The following is a 15585-nucleotide window of genomic DNA, read 5'->3' as shown; positions in this document are numbered from 1 at the left end:
AGCGTGTAGCTGACCAATCTCCGGGCTACGCGCGCGCTGTCCAGACGGCGCTACGAGCGCTCACTGGATGGGGAGAGTCTGAGAGAGCTGAACCTCTTTTAATAGTTAGGCTACGTATTTCAATTCTCTGGCTACCAAATTGACTTTCTTTAGTGCTTTCTATTAATTACCCGACCCGGGTATTGACAAATCTAGTGATCGGGAACCCCGAGCCAGACCCGAAAATTACCCAAGAAGGGAGCAGGTAAGTTAATCTTGAGGATACCACGTGGATCATATGTATGATTTGAGGTAAAAATTGTTTCTAGAGATTTAGAGCGGTAACAATCATCAAAAGTGCTGTTATAACGGAGGTAGATGCTACCTCTAGATTAACATACGCATGTAATCTCAATACACGGAGTAGATTAGGTATTATAGACTTATGATTTGTAAGGTCCCGGTCTAGATTTCTCTTTGAGTACTAGAAGCACATGACAAGAGTCATGCTAAAATTAAACCCGAGGACAATCAGCATGAACTCCATGAAGAAACAAGTAGGATTTAGTAATTTGACGGCGCTGGAGGCTCTCAGGCTCTCTTAGTCTCTGATTCTAGGGCGGCCCTAAAGTCCTAATCCCGATACGGTTAATGCTCGTCGGCAGTTGATAGCAACTCAGAGCCGTTCTTCGTGCCTGAGGTGTAACACCCGACGTATTTCAAACGTGACAGGAGTCATAAGCTATTTGTTTTATCTCGTATACTCCATATACTTGAATGGTTGCATATCTATGGTTTCATCCTAGAAATTCAACATCTTGCGCAAGTGGGCTCCTCCCCAACGATGGGGCTATCTCAAGTTGTGGGTCACTGGGAACCTTTTAACTTCTTGATCCTTTAACTATGAGCATACATACATAGCAAGTAGTGCAGTAATTATCCCGCGGAGGATTTTTGCCTTCGCGATTGACTAGTACCAGTTAGCAAACTGGCTTTAAAGCATTAGGGTACATTTCGCGGATGCTTTTGTCCGCCTTCCTATACTACAAAGTACTTATACCCAAAGTGCAATCAACCGAATCCACGTCAAGCCGTGCTTCCGGGACCTGACGACTAGCAGCAATCGCCCTTTTTACAGGCGCTTCAATAATATACCCAGGTACCGCTTTTGGCACTCTCACTGTCCCGGGAGGAGCTCCGAGGATGGTGTATGTATGTAAACCCTTTGCTGAGCCGCTGGGCCATTGAGCTTAGTGGCTATTAAAGTTGTTAAATTGCAAGATCAAACCTCCAGCCTGAAGAAGTCAAACTCTGTTTCGAAGAAAAGCCCCACTATGATCTAGCCCATAATTATTATTTATTAATATGATATAGCCAGTACGTAGTTACAACAAACCTACAAAAAGCCTAATAATTTGAGCATGGTAACATGAGTGAGAGAACCACTTAGTGACTTTCGGGCAGTGTGGGTCTGTGGATCTATCATATCGCTTCGAGATGCCCTGATCATATGCTTCTCGTCTAGAATATACGTTCCATTTTTGACTCGTGAGCTGATGTCGGGAGTAGTATCTCCGGGGTTAGTCTAAGGGTTGGTAGTTGTACGTGGCAGCTAATCGGCAACATACGCTAAGATAGGCTATTTAGTATTTACCGTATCAGGCCTAACGCCGTGCATTTGTTTGAGAGACTGGAATCATTGGCCAATTGCTGTCTCTGTTGATACACAACCGTGAAGAAGAAAGTCGTCTAAGCAGTAATGGAGTGCTCTTTTATGCACGCTGTTGTGTTGTACCTCTTGTCGATCAAGGGGATAGTTATAATCGACGTACAATACCTTCGTTACTGAGAATGGGATTCGAGAAGGTCTATATTTAGAGAGGGGCCATAACAGTTTAAAGTAGGGCTAGTGTTCAGCTTCTCAACCGCAGAGTTTGAACAAAGGAAAAAAATGCCATTAACTACCTAGACACTAAAGATAAATCACTCCTAGCTCGAGAAAGATCATCTCGTTGGAACCTGATCGAAAATGTTCAGGAACAGTACTGGGCGCCTGAAGCAGCATCCACATAGCCAAGGCTAATGAAGTTCTCATAGCTCCAATAATCCGCCTGAGTACCTTGTCCAACAACGCTCGCGTTACCAGAGAATTTGGCAGTCCAGTAAGCCGAACCGCGGGTATACTTTGCAAATGCATAAAGCCCCGTGTTCAAGTTCTTCTTGCGAGTCGAAAACAAGTTGTCGGAAGCGGTCTGAATCGACCACTCGCCGACAAATACTGGGAATTTACCATCGCCGCCAGAATATTTTGCGTCCGAGCATATCACGGAAGAAACGTTGACAGAGTCGGTAGGCCGGCCGGCGAAGTAGTAGTTGTGCACATCAAAGACGAGATTTGTGCCGGCGGGAAAGCTCGGGGACCAATATTCCTCTCCCTTGAAGCTACCTTGAAACATAACAGGAATCTTAGAGTTGACGGCTTGTACCTTGGCGATAACACCCTTTATGTACTGTAGTACCCAGGCAGCACCGCTATCGGACAGCGCTGCAGAGGTGCCGAACGTCGAAAAATCGGCGTTATCAACTGGTTCATTGATAGGCTCGATTGTATATGACTGAGGGAAGCCAGAGGACTGAACATAGCTGATGACAGCGTCGACGACTTGATATGAATAATTCAAAGCAGTTGCATTGTTGTACCACCCAAAGTGTCCAGTTGCCTCCCCAAACGCCATACCATTCACCCCACCAGGAAGACTGTGTACATCGATGATAATGTGCATATTGTACTTGTTAATGGCATAGGTTGCAATATTTTTCAAGAAGGAGACTTGATCCCCATGAAACAATTGGGATCCCGGAACTGTCACCCAGGCAGCATACGTCGTTGGGATACGGAGGATGGTGACACCGGCTGCTGCTAGCGTGTCGATGTCCGAGGTCGTGATATAAGTTGCATATCGTTGAGTGAGAACAGGGGMACATTGAGTCCCCAATTGTGCGCATAGGGTCCATTCATCGGTTGCGTTGCCGCCGTACTTGGCCCAGAAGGCCGAGTCGATGGTGCTTTCTTGTTCTAGCCATCCACCAAGGTTGACACCTGTGCCGGAGAAATTGGTCCAGTTCACATAGCTTGCTCCTGCCGCTGGAACAGCAAGTACTACCGGCAACATGACAGAAAACGCCATGGACAACGTGGCAACGGAAAGATTCTTGAAGCTTTTCATGTTTGTTGATATATAGTAAACGATGGGCAATAATGAATGAGATTTCTGAATAGTGATTTATGCTGCTAGGCATTTGTGTATTTAGATTTTGGAAACACAGAAGGCAGTCTTTTATAGCCAGGCTGATTCCCGGTGGCTGACACCTCCTTGGCTCTGAAATGACGATTTCCAAATATCAAAATAAGCTTACGCCTTGAAGATAATCCGTGCAGTGTGGCGACACTATGGCCGGCACACTTGTCCAAATGCCCCTTGATCAAATGTAACGTCTGTTTCGTATATCACAGCCATTACATCAATTATGACTGCTCACGTCGGTATATACTTACACCGAAAGTCGTGCGTATTCAAAAAATATCTTGGAACTGCCGTGTTTATTAGGTCTCTCGGCATTTAGATACGCACATGCGTAATCGTGTCAACCAGAAAAGGTACCCCAGATCCCCAGAATCTCGAATGACATGCCGGCATTTCGCTGTTTCCCCACAGCAAGGTTCATCTACACATAGTGTTACGTAGTTAAAACCAGAGCGCATTGTTAGCTGTTCATGCCCAGACTTATTTTTGCTGTAAAGTGGATCAAGCACCGGATTGTGGGGGTTTCAGAAAGTTTACAATTTCCTCTTTTACCGAAGGTGGAGGAGAGCTGAGCTATATACTAGGTCGTTGTATAGGTAAAACAACTACCGATTCTTGAAAATTGCACACGAAAATTGGGGAAATACTGGAAAGCTTCATGTTAGTGAATTATTGCTAATACTATATGCAAACGCGCGAAAGTGTGGTACAGCGGGCATAATCGGATGTAGATCAAAGCCTCTTTAGCATACAGCTATCGATGTGTAAATCGGTTGTTGAAGTTATGAGCACCTCTCATAATCAATGGTAGGCTACATAAATATGGAGGTCGGTAGTTTCCCTCGCGATGTAGTCCATTTTAGGTTTTTCCAGTTTGGGAAAGCTCTTTCCAAATGGAGTAATGTTCAAGTACCATAGATCGCGAAGTCACAGAAACGCATTAAGAACAATGAACCAGATATCACAGAGACAATGGTCTTAATATTTCTTGAAAGTGTCTCATCGAGGTTTAAAATGCTATTGTCAGAAGGCGCAAACCTTTGTTTGATCTCCCCCTACGAATGTATCCACTCAATGCTATTGACGACATGAATAATGTTTAAACTTCCTACCGGCGAACAACGTTGACGTAGAAATTCAGAGGCTTCACAAACCATCGACTTTTCGTATCCCAATCCTGATACTGAAGCTGTTCTCCAAGAACAAAGTCAAATGTTCTCAGCAACTGTGGTATCAACTTACTCATTTCCAACATACTCAGATTCTTGCCAAGGCAAGTCCTGCTTCCCAGGCCAAAGGCTAGGAAATATCGATCCATTTCAGCAATAGTAGTATCATCTTTGTTTAGCCATCGCTCTGGCCGCCAGATGTCGGCGTCTGGTCCAAAGACATTTGGATTTCGGTGAGCGACCCACGAGTTGATACCTACGGTAGCACCTGCTGGAAAATGTTTCCCTGCAAGCATCGCACCTCCTTCAGGTACGACTCGAGCCAAGGGTAGTCCTGTCGCAGAGTGCAACCGGAGTGCTTCCTTAATGACGGCTTGCAGAAACGGTAACTCTTGAGCCTCCTTGAATGAGATAGGATCCGATATCTTTCCCCATGCTGCAGCCTCGTCAATTTCTTCTTTGAGGCGTTTGTAAGTCTCAGGGTGTTTCAAGAGGTTGTACACAGTTGCTGAAAGGGATATAGCAGTCGTATCGCTGCCAGCTCCAATGTTGCTTTGACACATGGTGAAAATATCCATTTTGGTCATCTTATTCGGATCCTCTTGGCGGATCTGGAAGAACCGAGACACGAAATCGGGCTTTCCATCGCGTTCTTTAACATCCGGACTTTTGAGTAGTCTTTCGCGGGAAGCAATTTCATCCATAGTATACTTGCCGACATACCCATGACCTCCGGTTGTGGGTAGTAAAGGGAACAACATCCGATGCAGCCACGAAGGGAACAATCCGACAAAAGTGCTATAATGATTGCGTGTATCGATAGCATCAAAAACGTCTGTCCTAGTGCTGTCCTCCAGGAATCCGAAACGGTGACCAAATGTGATCTCGCCAATGACATCAAAGGCATAACATTGAAACCAGTGAGCTAGATCTATCTTTTCGTTCCGTTTTGCGATGTCGGAAAGTTTGTCTGCGAATAGTTTTGTGCAGTTGTTGACGAATGACTCGTATCCAACGAGGCTGGTCATTGAATATGATGATGCAAATTTGCGTCGTTGCAGGGCGTGATGGTGCGGATCAATATCTCCGAATAGGGATGCTTTGTTAGGGTCTGGTGGCATCCAAGCCGAATACCAGGAAGCCTAGAATGATTTTCCTTCAGTTTATAGCACTATTTGGTATATCATAACATTCACTAACTTTGACAAACTTGCTTCCGTGCCCATACAACACTTTTGCACAATCCGGATCATCGATGGAGTAGACATTGGGTGCTATTCGAACTACCGTGCCGTACTTTTTGTGAAGTGCAATGTTGACCAGCTCGAATTTTCCATCGAATATCTTCTTCAGATGCCAGAGACCGGTAAATCTTGCGACAAATGGCCCGTCGACGTCCCGTAGAGGGTCAACGTATGCCTTTCCAGCGGTATAGAGAGTCCAAATAAGTACACCGAAGGCAACCGCCCAGAGGCCAGAGGCCAATATGCTATCAATGATCATGGTTGGGTTGTAGTTGCTTTCATATAATTATCCCGTGAATAAAGCTTGTTGAAACCTGCTAGAAGCTGGTGTTGAAGTAGAATAGACGGTTGCATGAAATATCCGGATATCTCGGTAATGCTAACCCCCACCGGAACCCCTCATGCGGAGTTCATCATACTCTTTGCCTTGCGATTTAAATTTACAGTAGTTCCTATCCTGAGATAGTAAATACAGAAGTAGTTAGTAACAAATCCCCACATTTTTAGGGCGAAATGCCTGCGGAGAAATTTGGGGTAGTTGAATTTCTTTGAAGTTCAACGCTGGCTATACATAGAGCATAGATCTAGATTATTTTGCGAATAGGAATATTCGAGTGTCTACACACCGAAGTGTATCAAAGATGCTCAGCCCATCCCTGGGTGCTCGTATATTTTAGATATATGTACTTTTGAAAGAAGTGGTCACATTCACTCTCCAGCTGTCCTAACACGACCTGTTGGACTCGCACATCTTGAAAACCGCTTCTCTGACATTTCAGCAAGATCCCTCATCAACTTACCCAAGTTATTGACTAGAGGTGGTAATATCTTGCTTTCCACGGGGAAATTGTTTTGGTACAACTCCCGGGCCATCTTGAGAATCGCATTCGGGTCTTCTAATGGAATGAACTTCATCATACTTACCCCGGGGTTCTCGAACGCGCTTACCGGTTTCCAGACGTGCGATAGAATTGGGGTTGTCGGTCGGCCAGTAATATATGCTGTTGTGGCATCTGTCTCCTCGCCGTTAATGACAAGCGTGGTCATGCTCTCATTGAGTAGATCCAGCCCTGTTGGAGACTGTTTACTAGCCTTATTTGAGGTGCTATTGTTGGATATTGATAAATGTCCATAGACCCAAAGCAAAAGCCCCGCATGATAAACAGCAACAGCGTAGAAGTCACGGAGGTCGGTAGGGTTCAGCAATGTAGCCCAGCGAAAGACCTGCCCAGCGTGCCATACTGCTCTTCTGGATTGCTCAGTACCAGACCAACGCTCTAGGCTAGTAATAGCTTGAGATGCTGCCTCTTCACCGTGTTTCCCCGCAAAACACTCGAGTTCATCGGTAGAAACGTGTAAGATCATCAGAAAAAGCTCGATTGTAATCAGCAGTTCAGCTTGTGTGCCTTGTGTGCGGAGTAAATTTGTGCGAAATGTTTGCATCTGTTGATATAATTCGCGCTGCTGCGTCACGAGCCACAAATGATGTACCGAAGTCTTGACATCACCAACAGAGTGAAACTTCCAAGCTTCTCTAAAGGCCCATATCTGACCCCAGAATGCGTGGATTGCAGCCATGCAACAGAAAGGTACATCTACACCGGTGCCGAGATCCTCTAACAAACCTGGGTCACGCGCGATATCGACCAATTTTAAGGCTGGTTCTGGCTTTGATAATTTCTGATCGTAGAAACAGGATTTCCACTCTGTGGCGGATCGCGCTTGATACAGAATGCGAGGAACTGGTAGTGAAAATTTGATTTCTGTGGCGGAAATAATAGGACATTTGTGGAGGGCGATTGAGGCTTGAGTATCGTGCATAAATAAGTGAATGCATAGTCTGGTATCAGTTAGATTTGATTTTATCTTTCATATAGATGCTTTGCCCCACAGACCTTTTGAAAGATTCTCGTTGTAACCATTTCTTCCATTTATTCTCCAGAACCAGCCCCTCGTCAGATTCGAGAGGAATCAGAGATTGGGCATCTGTCGAAGCTCCGAACATTCCACCTCGACGCACCATCTATTCAACAATTAGTTGAGAGTCGAAACAAAAGAATAAAGAGGTTATCGTACTGTAACAACAGTTTTCTCGAAGCCTTCCGAAAGCTCCATCTGTCTCTGGAACCCACTCCACAGACCTGCGTCCAGAAGAAGCATCCATGCCTGCAAAGGTTGCAGTTTACGTACAGCGCTGTTCTGTCTTTCACACTGCAAGTCTCTGTTAATAGTTGCCATCCAAATCTGTCTCTCACTCATGACCTTACTAATTCACCCAATTTGACCCGGACCACATCTTGAAGCACATGACCTAGCTTGCACATGGAGGAAATTGATATCACAGTCGAGCCGCCCATTATTAGTGCCAAATTTAGCTCAGAAAGAGTCTCGGGTGATCTTAGCATTGATATATGTAGCCAGCTGTCTATCCGAGACACATGTCTTGTTAGAAATGCTTGGGCAAGGCTGTTTATAATATCAATAGAAGGGAACCGAGGGATACGCCGGGTGTACGTGTTCATAGTTGAAAGAAGGTAATGCATGTCATCGCGCTTTGTAGTGTTGAAGATCGGGAGTTCGCTACAAAGAGTGTCCGGTGTGAGGTTCCAAAACGCTGAAAGCGCTGAAGAAATGTTGTTTTCGTCAAGTGTTAGATCCTCAGCATCACGAAAGACGTAATCCCTCAATGCCGGGGTGAATAACCACGGCGACCGGGCGAAGGCTTCGCGACCGGCTCGTACATCCCTAGTAGGTCGAGATCGTGGTCGCTCTGAAAGTTCTATTGTGGCAGCTTGGTCGTTTGTGCGCGATTGAAGTGATTGAAATGGGTTATACAACTGGTTTGAAAAAGCTAGCCCGTGAAAGCTCAAATCCATATTCTGGTAATTGAAGTGTGGAACGTTCGGGGTAAATATAACATCGTCAAATGCTGATTCGTATATGAATTGACTGTCGTAAAATGGTGGTATGTGCATATTGTAAGGATCTATTGTAGCCGAAAACGGATATACGAAAGTAGAATCGTTCGACTGTGCCTGAGAGTCACTATATCCAACACTAAGCTCACTGGTAAATGTCGCAGATGGCTGCCCTTCGGGAGTAATATAAGGGTCGAATTGCTGGCGCTCTTGTGGTTGTTGCTCGGAAGAATCTTCTCTGTTGCACCCTGCTGCCCATCCAAGGGCTGTACAGCTCTGGTCATTATCATCCGTGGAATTATCATGTTCAATTTCTTGAGAAGGAGTTGGAAGACCGGGTATCTCGCATTCGATATTTCTGGCTTGGCAGCGCTGACAAGGCTTTTGCTCCTCACACCGGGCTTTGGCAGTAGCACATGCGAAACAGGCCTGCGAAGTTCTTTCAGCTCTGTGTGTGTTGATAAGCGACTCCGACCCTGTACTGGCTTTCTTCCGCTTGTGTGTTAGTACATGCCGACCTAGCAGATCCGCGCGGTTGAATCCTTTCTGGCAGATGTGGCATATATAGCGCCGTGCATTTTCATGGGACTTCAAATGGCGGCTAAGTCTATCCGCACGCTCATATGAGTGGTGGCATATACGACACTGATAGATCGAAGGCTCGTGGGAGCGTCGGGTTCGCTTACTAGGCGATGATTGCGCTCCTGTAGCGAGACTTTCATCGCCCGCACTGATCGTTGAAGCGGGTCTAGACTTATTTGTGGCGGCCTCTGACATGGTTATCACAAGCGAGAAGATAAATCAAATTGTCATAGGGTAGCTGCACATAGGTAACGGGAAAGGTGGCTGCTCTACTGCGGAGGCAAGTTGCTTGTAGGGTTTATAAGAATCTTGTCCCCCACCGGGTAGTGCTCCATTTGCAGTTTTTCCCTCCACCCCGGGGCCCCGGATGTCCTCCACATCCGGGGTAATATTCTCCGCATAGTTTGGTTCTGTAGAACTCAGCTCTTGTATATAAGGGATGTCAATTCTCCTAGTGGTGTATTGATTAATTTCCGAAGTTCCTGTGCTCGTCTCAGCAACTCCTACCCTATGAAATTTTCTGCACGGAATTGAGAAGGACAAGTATTCATTCGGAAATAGTGCTATTCATTCTCCTATTTGATTAGGAAGATAGAATTTTTACAATCATGAGTTCCTTCTCAACATGCACGTATGGCGACCCTAAGGTACGAGCACAAAAGACCCTGATCCAGCTGATAGGAACTAAAACCGTCTTGCTCGTCACTTAGTTCTGGCCAGCTTACATCCGGCATCTGGCCCTTGCCAACGTCTGCATCATGGTATTCATCGCAAACATGTACACCGCTGGAATTGCTACAGGGTTTAGCGAACTGGCCGTCGAATTCCGGGCCAGTACTGCTCAATTGACAAGCACAATCTCATACCCAGTATTGGCTTTGGGTGTTGGCAATCTGTTCTGGACGCCTACATCGATTTGTCTTGGGAAGCGGCCTACAATTATTGTTGCACTCGTTGTGTTTCTTGCTGGAAATATTTGGAGCATTAAAGCCACCAGTCTTAACAGTTTGATTGCTTCTCGGGTGGTGGCCGCGTTTGCTGGTGGTAGTATTGATTCATTGGGACCGGCAATTGTTGCTGGTATTTGTCCCTATCCCGGTACTCTGGCGATCATGAGCTGATTCTTTCTATTTATACTAGACCTTTACATGGAACGCTACTTTGCCACAGCCATGGCAGTCTTTTCCTTCTCTCTATCCGGAGGCTCTCAGTTCGGACCCATGATAGCCGGGTTTCTCATCACCGCTAAAGGATGGAGATGGTTCTTCATCTTGTGCGCCATTCTCGTCGGCGTCAACTTCGTCTCTATTTTGTTATTCTTTCCGGAGACTAACTACCGTCGCGTTCTCTACGATGATGCAACTGCCGAAGAAGCCGATAAACAAGCCATTCAAATGCTTGAGTACAAGAACACAGGCAAAGACAGTAACGACGTTCAAGCTTCATCGGCTGTTGATCTCAATCCGGAGTATGCAGGATCATACTGGAAGGATCTTGTCAGCTTCAGAGATAGAGGTGTGGAGACCAGGGGAATCTTGGGCTGGCCGAGACAGTTCTCGCTGCCTTTCCGATTTATTTTGGTTCCCCATGTTCTTTTTGCGACAATCTCGTATGGCGTGTTTCTCGCTGGGTAAGAACTCTATTAAGTTCCTCTCATGTGTTTGAAGCACCGAGTCTAACATTTATATCAGGTGTGTCATGGTATCTACAATTGCGCCCTCAATTCTCTTCCCACCTCCATACCTCCTCCAACCCTCGGGGGTCGGACTTTTTTCTCTGGCATCTTTCATCGGTATCGTAGTCGCCTACCCAGTCGCTGGACCCCTGACAGACTCTCTCTCACGTGCTTTACGGCGACGCTACCATTCAGAAACCCACAACCCCGAAGACCGGCTACCAGCTCTCATTATACCATTCATCATCGCACCACCCGGTCTTTTGTTACTAGGTTATATCTTCCACGAACAAAAGAGTGTCTACATCGCTGCCGTCGGGTTTGCAATGCAAGTCTCTGGTCTTGTTTTGGTGCCATCTTCCGTCTTGTCGGTCGTGGTCGATGGCTGGCCTGCGAGTGGCTCCGAGGCTTTGGTGCTGATCAATGCGGGTAAGAATGCGATTGCGTTTGGGCTTACTTTGAGTACGACAGATTGGCTAGCTAGTGAAGGGCTGCTCAAAATGTGTTGGGAGATGGCTGCTATTCAGTGGGCTGTTTTGGCACTGGGAACTATACTATATTTCTGGGGACCTTGGTTGAGGAAGAAGACGCAGTGGCTGCTGTGAGGTGATGCCTGCTTTGGCCAATCATGGAGATAATTATAGAGAATCCAGATGTCCATTAACGTGAAAATGCAATATTTCTTCTTCGTATTATATCATATCTTCTCCAATTCAATGTATCCAGGGTGTGGACCCACGATCTACTTAAGAAAATAAATATGAGGTGATAAATTGCTGCCGGCTACACGGGATACTTAAAATGGAAAAGACTTTCCCGTAGGATCCCTACAAAAGGATGCCAAATTTACACAGTCATATCTTGAACCATAAAGTCTTCCTAGATTCTGTGGTGCCTGCATTCAAATTTTTCGCAATGCAGAGTTTTATTGAGAGACCAAGCAGTACAGCATGACCATTCGCCATAGAGCTTCCTACGTTCGACGACCAGGGGTCCGACTCATCATCCTAACATTTCACGACTGTAATGGCTTTTATTGGCCAGACACACGTATGCGATACTGCCCAATAAAATGTAGCATCTATGACTCTGTATTTTTTCTAGATGACATGGTGTCCTCGGACGACGGGCACGTCCTATATTCGAGGAATGGGAAATTATGCATCTGATTGTGTTGCTACCGTATAATTTACATAAAACTAAGTATAATCACTTAAGCGGTCTGGAAATAGGCCAATCCATGACTATATTTATTACCATCGCTTGGTAGAGTGTCATACTAGAAAAGATGAAGTCCCAAAATGACGGGCACGTCTTCGGAGATAGGGCTTAGGGGAGTAGTTTGACCGATTATGCTGCTCATTTGTGGCAATTATAGCTATACTTAGTAGTCTAATCATGGCTACTTGACTTAATATTGCCTAATGACTCCAGATACCTAGGTACGCTTTCATGGTTCTTGGTTTCTTGGCTGATATCTGGTGGTTTGTTGAATGAGGAAATAGAATGCCTTCAATATGTGTCAATTCACCACTACTTTGAGCACAGTTACTCGATAAATCCATGGAATGCTGTCATGATTCTTTGTTTCTATCCATGAATGACTTCGATTCATCTAAAAGGAAGGTGGGATACTTTCAATATGACTCAAATCCATGACCTTTTCGGGGACTTCTGCTCCATGACTTCATATGAATTCTTAATTTTGAGTCTCTCTGACTACGATTAAGCAATTCATTTGAGTATAAAGATGTGTCATTAGAAGGCATGAAGCAGATATAAAGATGTGAGTTTTCCCTTTACAGTTTCTTGTCTTTCAATACCATCAAACTCAACAGCCACTTTCCTCAATTCATCCTCTTACCAAGCTCTATCTCACACTTAAGATGTCCATGAATCTCCTCGAAAACACGCACTTGGGGCAAACAGCGCAAGCAGCATCAAATCGACTACGCTGGGTCCCGTTTTCCGTTGCTCGTCCACTGATGGGCGGGACTCAATATGGATTCGAACGTCTAGAGAACATTTCTGTAGCCACAGCAGATGACAATTGTCTAGTCATCGGCCTGGCACTTCGTGATGGCACCAACACGTCTTACAAACCGAGTTTAGCTGCTGGTCGTTCTGAGTTGATGCAGGTGCAATGCAGGGTTGTTCGCAGTGAAACTGGAGATATCACGAAACCGAATCTTTATGTGACACTTGGCAACAATATGGGTATCATCAAGGTCCCATTGCAGCATGTGGGCGATTTCGAGATTGAAGTGCTTGGTCGCACGATCAAGGCGAATGTTCCAGCTGCGGGTGCTATGATCACAGAAGATCCGCTGCCTACTCTAGAGGAATCAATAAGCCAATGATACCAATTGAGGTTGAGTACGCTGATGACGGTACCCATCTTGACCGTGTCTTCCTCATCTCTTTTCCTCTTTCTTTTTTTTTCTTTCCTTCTTTCTGTGTCATGCTTTTCCACCAGTTGAGGATCTATCCAGCAGCACCGATTCGGTCTTGACTCATTAATTTGCTTATCATATGATTGGTCATTCTAGATCGGAAGAAACTGCTCTATACAGATACCTCTCATACACTTTTTTATACACTCCCAAGGCCCTTATCCGATCCATCGAGTTTTAACGAGACGTCTTATGATCAACTAGCTAGAGACTCGCTGTGATGATGATGATGATGGTGGTGATGATGCGTGTAGTTTGTATGCCTTCAAAAAGAAGCTAGTAGTCAATACCTGCACCACTCTTCCAGTTGATATATCCCCATCCCACGTACTCGCGGCATATTTAGGGCTAGCCTCCACTTCCCCGGACGTCCCCCACAAACCCGCCCTTAAACCCTAACACATATCCATTTATCCGTCCATTCATCCGAAGCACTGCACGTGCCTTTTTTTCATACACCGAAACCTGTGCGTGGTAGTAAACGATATAACAGTCATGTCATATCATAACGTTCTATGAAACCAGACGTCTATATACATGTTCAAGCACATAAAACATGATCCACCTGCGAAATTAACAAAGACGACTCTGCACATGCTTGGACAGCTGTAAATGTAAAATGAAATGGGTATATACACTGTATATGGGCTTTATTGGATACAACTAAGAAATGAATCAATCGCTCGATCCATCAAAGACCTTGTTCATGGCTTTGTGCGCCAATTCCACACCGAGGCTATATCAACCAATTAGTCACAATTTTCCTACCTGTGGGTATGATAAAAAGATAGGGAACTCACAAAGTAGCAGCATTAGCAGGCACAGCTCTCGCCAACGCGGGCGCAAAACCAGGGAAGAAAGCCTTGAATCCTCCACTAGCATGAATAGACCTAATCGTACCGCCAATAGTCACTTTGCCGGAAGCAGACTGCAACCTTGACTTGATCGTATCAACTGGGAAAACGGGGATCCACATGGCAATACCTGCCGCACCACCAGCCGTCACGACCGCGGTCAGGGACAAGTCGCCCGTAACGTTGCCATCGGCATCCTTGGGTGTGAGCGAGCGTTTAATATATTCGTACGCAGCGAAATAGGCCGCTGAACCGGGCGCGTCACGAGCCAGCGTCATTGCCGAACCGCGAAACACGCTGCGGAGACCGCCTTCCTTGTACAATTGACGCACGACATCGACACCACCCGAGTATTTGGGTTTCTGGCCGGCGGGAGGCGGGTTTTGACCCTGAATCTGTAAAAGGACTTTGACGCGCTCAAAGGGGGCGGTGATGAGTGTCATGGGTAGAGCGGAGAAGGCGCCTGCGGCGGAGATTTGGGCTATGCTGTATTGAGGGGTGTTGTTGTGGACAGGGACAGTGGATAATGAGCTGACGAGCGTTTTGCCTAGATCGTAGCCCCAGAAACTCACGGCGACTTTTCTAACATCAGTATATGATACCGCAAGTTAATTGTGAGGCGGAGGGGAAGACTAACACATAGGTGTGACACCAACCAACGGCGCCGACACACCGGCATACAGCCCCCTCGCTAACCCTTCCCTCGCAATTGTCTTCTTCACCACATCTATCGCGCCAGTATAAACACCCTTTTCGGCTGTCTGCATGCGCACTTTGACGAGATCGAAGGGGTGGCCGATGACCACAGCGCAGATACCGCCTACACCGCCAGCAACGAACGATCGGATTTGCGCGAGACCTTGGGAGGAAGCGGGCTGTTTGGCAGGGGCGAGGACTCCCTCGTTGGTCTCTGTTGTGGAGGTCGACATTTTGTGTATTGTGTGAAGAGTTGGAGGTGAGGTAAGTTCTGTTATGTTATGGTTGCGGGGACCGAGAGTCGATAACGTGTAGGTACAGACGATGAGGGCGATCCCTCACGACAGTCGTATGTCCGATCGAGTTGCAGCGCAGTATCAATTGGTGTATCTTTTTCCAAATATCTTCATATGAACAACAAATATCGCGTAGATCAGTGCGGTGACGTTGAGATAGCAGTAAGTGAGTTAGTTTGGGGAGATAATTAAACAAGCGGCAAACGGTAGGAAGACCTCGGGAACCTCGGCTCATTTCTGACTTCCCGCCGAGCTTCCACAGACAAGACTCCAAGCAATTCCATGTTTCGGCATAACGGATGCATTTTACTCTCATTTAAACGTTATTTCACCACGGGTCTATTAACATGGAGCGCCGTCTCGTATTTGGAGTTTCGTTTATTCCGACTCGTCCAACTCGCCGGAGACATGGAA

General features: G+C 46.0%; 6 protein-coding genes across 6 annotated transcripts; 2 read left to right on the top strand and 4 right to left on the bottom strand.

Annotated features, from left to right (window-relative positions):
- Positions 1 to 2012: 2012 nt before the first annotated feature.
- On the bottom strand, positions 2013 to 3206 carry BHQ10_003236 (uncharacterized protein; the record flags this gene model as incomplete). The annotated part of the gene is made up of 1 exon (XM_040875470.1): positions 2013 to 3206. The coding sequence occupies one exon, from the start codon at positions 3204 to 3206 to the stop codon at positions 2013 to 2015; it is 1194 nt and encodes a 397-aa protein (XP_040731740.1).
- Positions 3207 to 4392: 1186 nt separating this feature from the next.
- Positions 4393 to 5956, bottom strand: BHQ10_003235 (uncharacterized protein; the record flags this gene model as incomplete). Its single annotated transcript, XM_040875469.1, has 2 exons — positions 4393 to 5595; positions 5654 to 5956. 2 exons carry the CDS (start codon positions 5954 to 5956, stop codon positions 4393 to 4395), a joined length of 1506 nt encoding a protein of 501 aa, XP_040731739.1.
- Positions 5957 to 6405: 449 nt separating this feature from the next.
- Positions 6406 to 9392, bottom strand: BHQ10_003234 (uncharacterized protein; the record flags this gene model as incomplete). Its single annotated transcript, XM_040875468.1, has 4 exons — positions 6406 to 7537; positions 7593 to 7720; positions 7774 to 7908; positions 7965 to 9392. 4 exons carry the CDS (start codon positions 9390 to 9392, stop codon positions 6406 to 6408), a joined length of 2823 nt encoding a protein of 940 aa, XP_040731738.1.
- Positions 9393 to 9805: 413 nt separating this feature from the next.
- On the top strand, positions 9806 to 11477 carry BHQ10_003233 (uncharacterized protein; the record flags this gene model as incomplete). The annotated part of the gene is made up of 4 exons (XM_040875467.1): positions 9806 to 9844; positions 9908 to 10277; positions 10338 to 10827; positions 10889 to 11477. The coding sequence occupies 4 exons, from the start codon at positions 9806 to 9808 to the stop codon at positions 11475 to 11477; spliced, it is 1488 nt and encodes a 495-aa protein (XP_040731737.1).
- Positions 11478 to 12758: 1281 nt separating this feature from the next.
- BHQ10_003232 (uncharacterized protein) lies at positions 12759 to 13232 on the top strand (the record flags this gene model as incomplete). Its single annotated transcript, XM_040875466.1, has 1 exon — positions 12759 to 13232. The coding sequence occupies one exon, from the start codon at positions 12759 to 12761 to the stop codon at positions 13230 to 13232; it is 474 nt and encodes a 157-aa protein (XP_040731736.1).
- A 768-nt stretch (positions 13233 to 14000) lies between these two features.
- On the bottom strand, positions 14001 to 15108 carry BHQ10_003231 (uncharacterized protein; the record flags this gene model as incomplete). The annotated part of the gene is made up of 3 exons (XM_040875465.1): positions 14001 to 14061; positions 14126 to 14756; positions 14817 to 15108. The coding sequence occupies 3 exons, from the start codon at positions 15106 to 15108 to the stop codon at positions 14001 to 14003; spliced, it is 984 nt and encodes a 327-aa protein (XP_040731735.1).
- Positions 15109 to 15585: the final 477 nt, after the last annotated feature.

The sequence above is a fragment of the Talaromyces amestolkiae genome (genome assembly GCF_001896365.1).
Source record: "Talaromyces amestolkiae strain CIB chromosome Unknown scaffold5.1, whole genome shotgun sequence".
Lineage (NCBI taxonomy): Eukaryota > Fungi > Ascomycota > Eurotiomycetes > Eurotiales > Trichocomaceae > Talaromyces > Talaromyces amestolkiae.
This window is presented reverse-complemented; position numbering and strand designations above follow the sequence as displayed.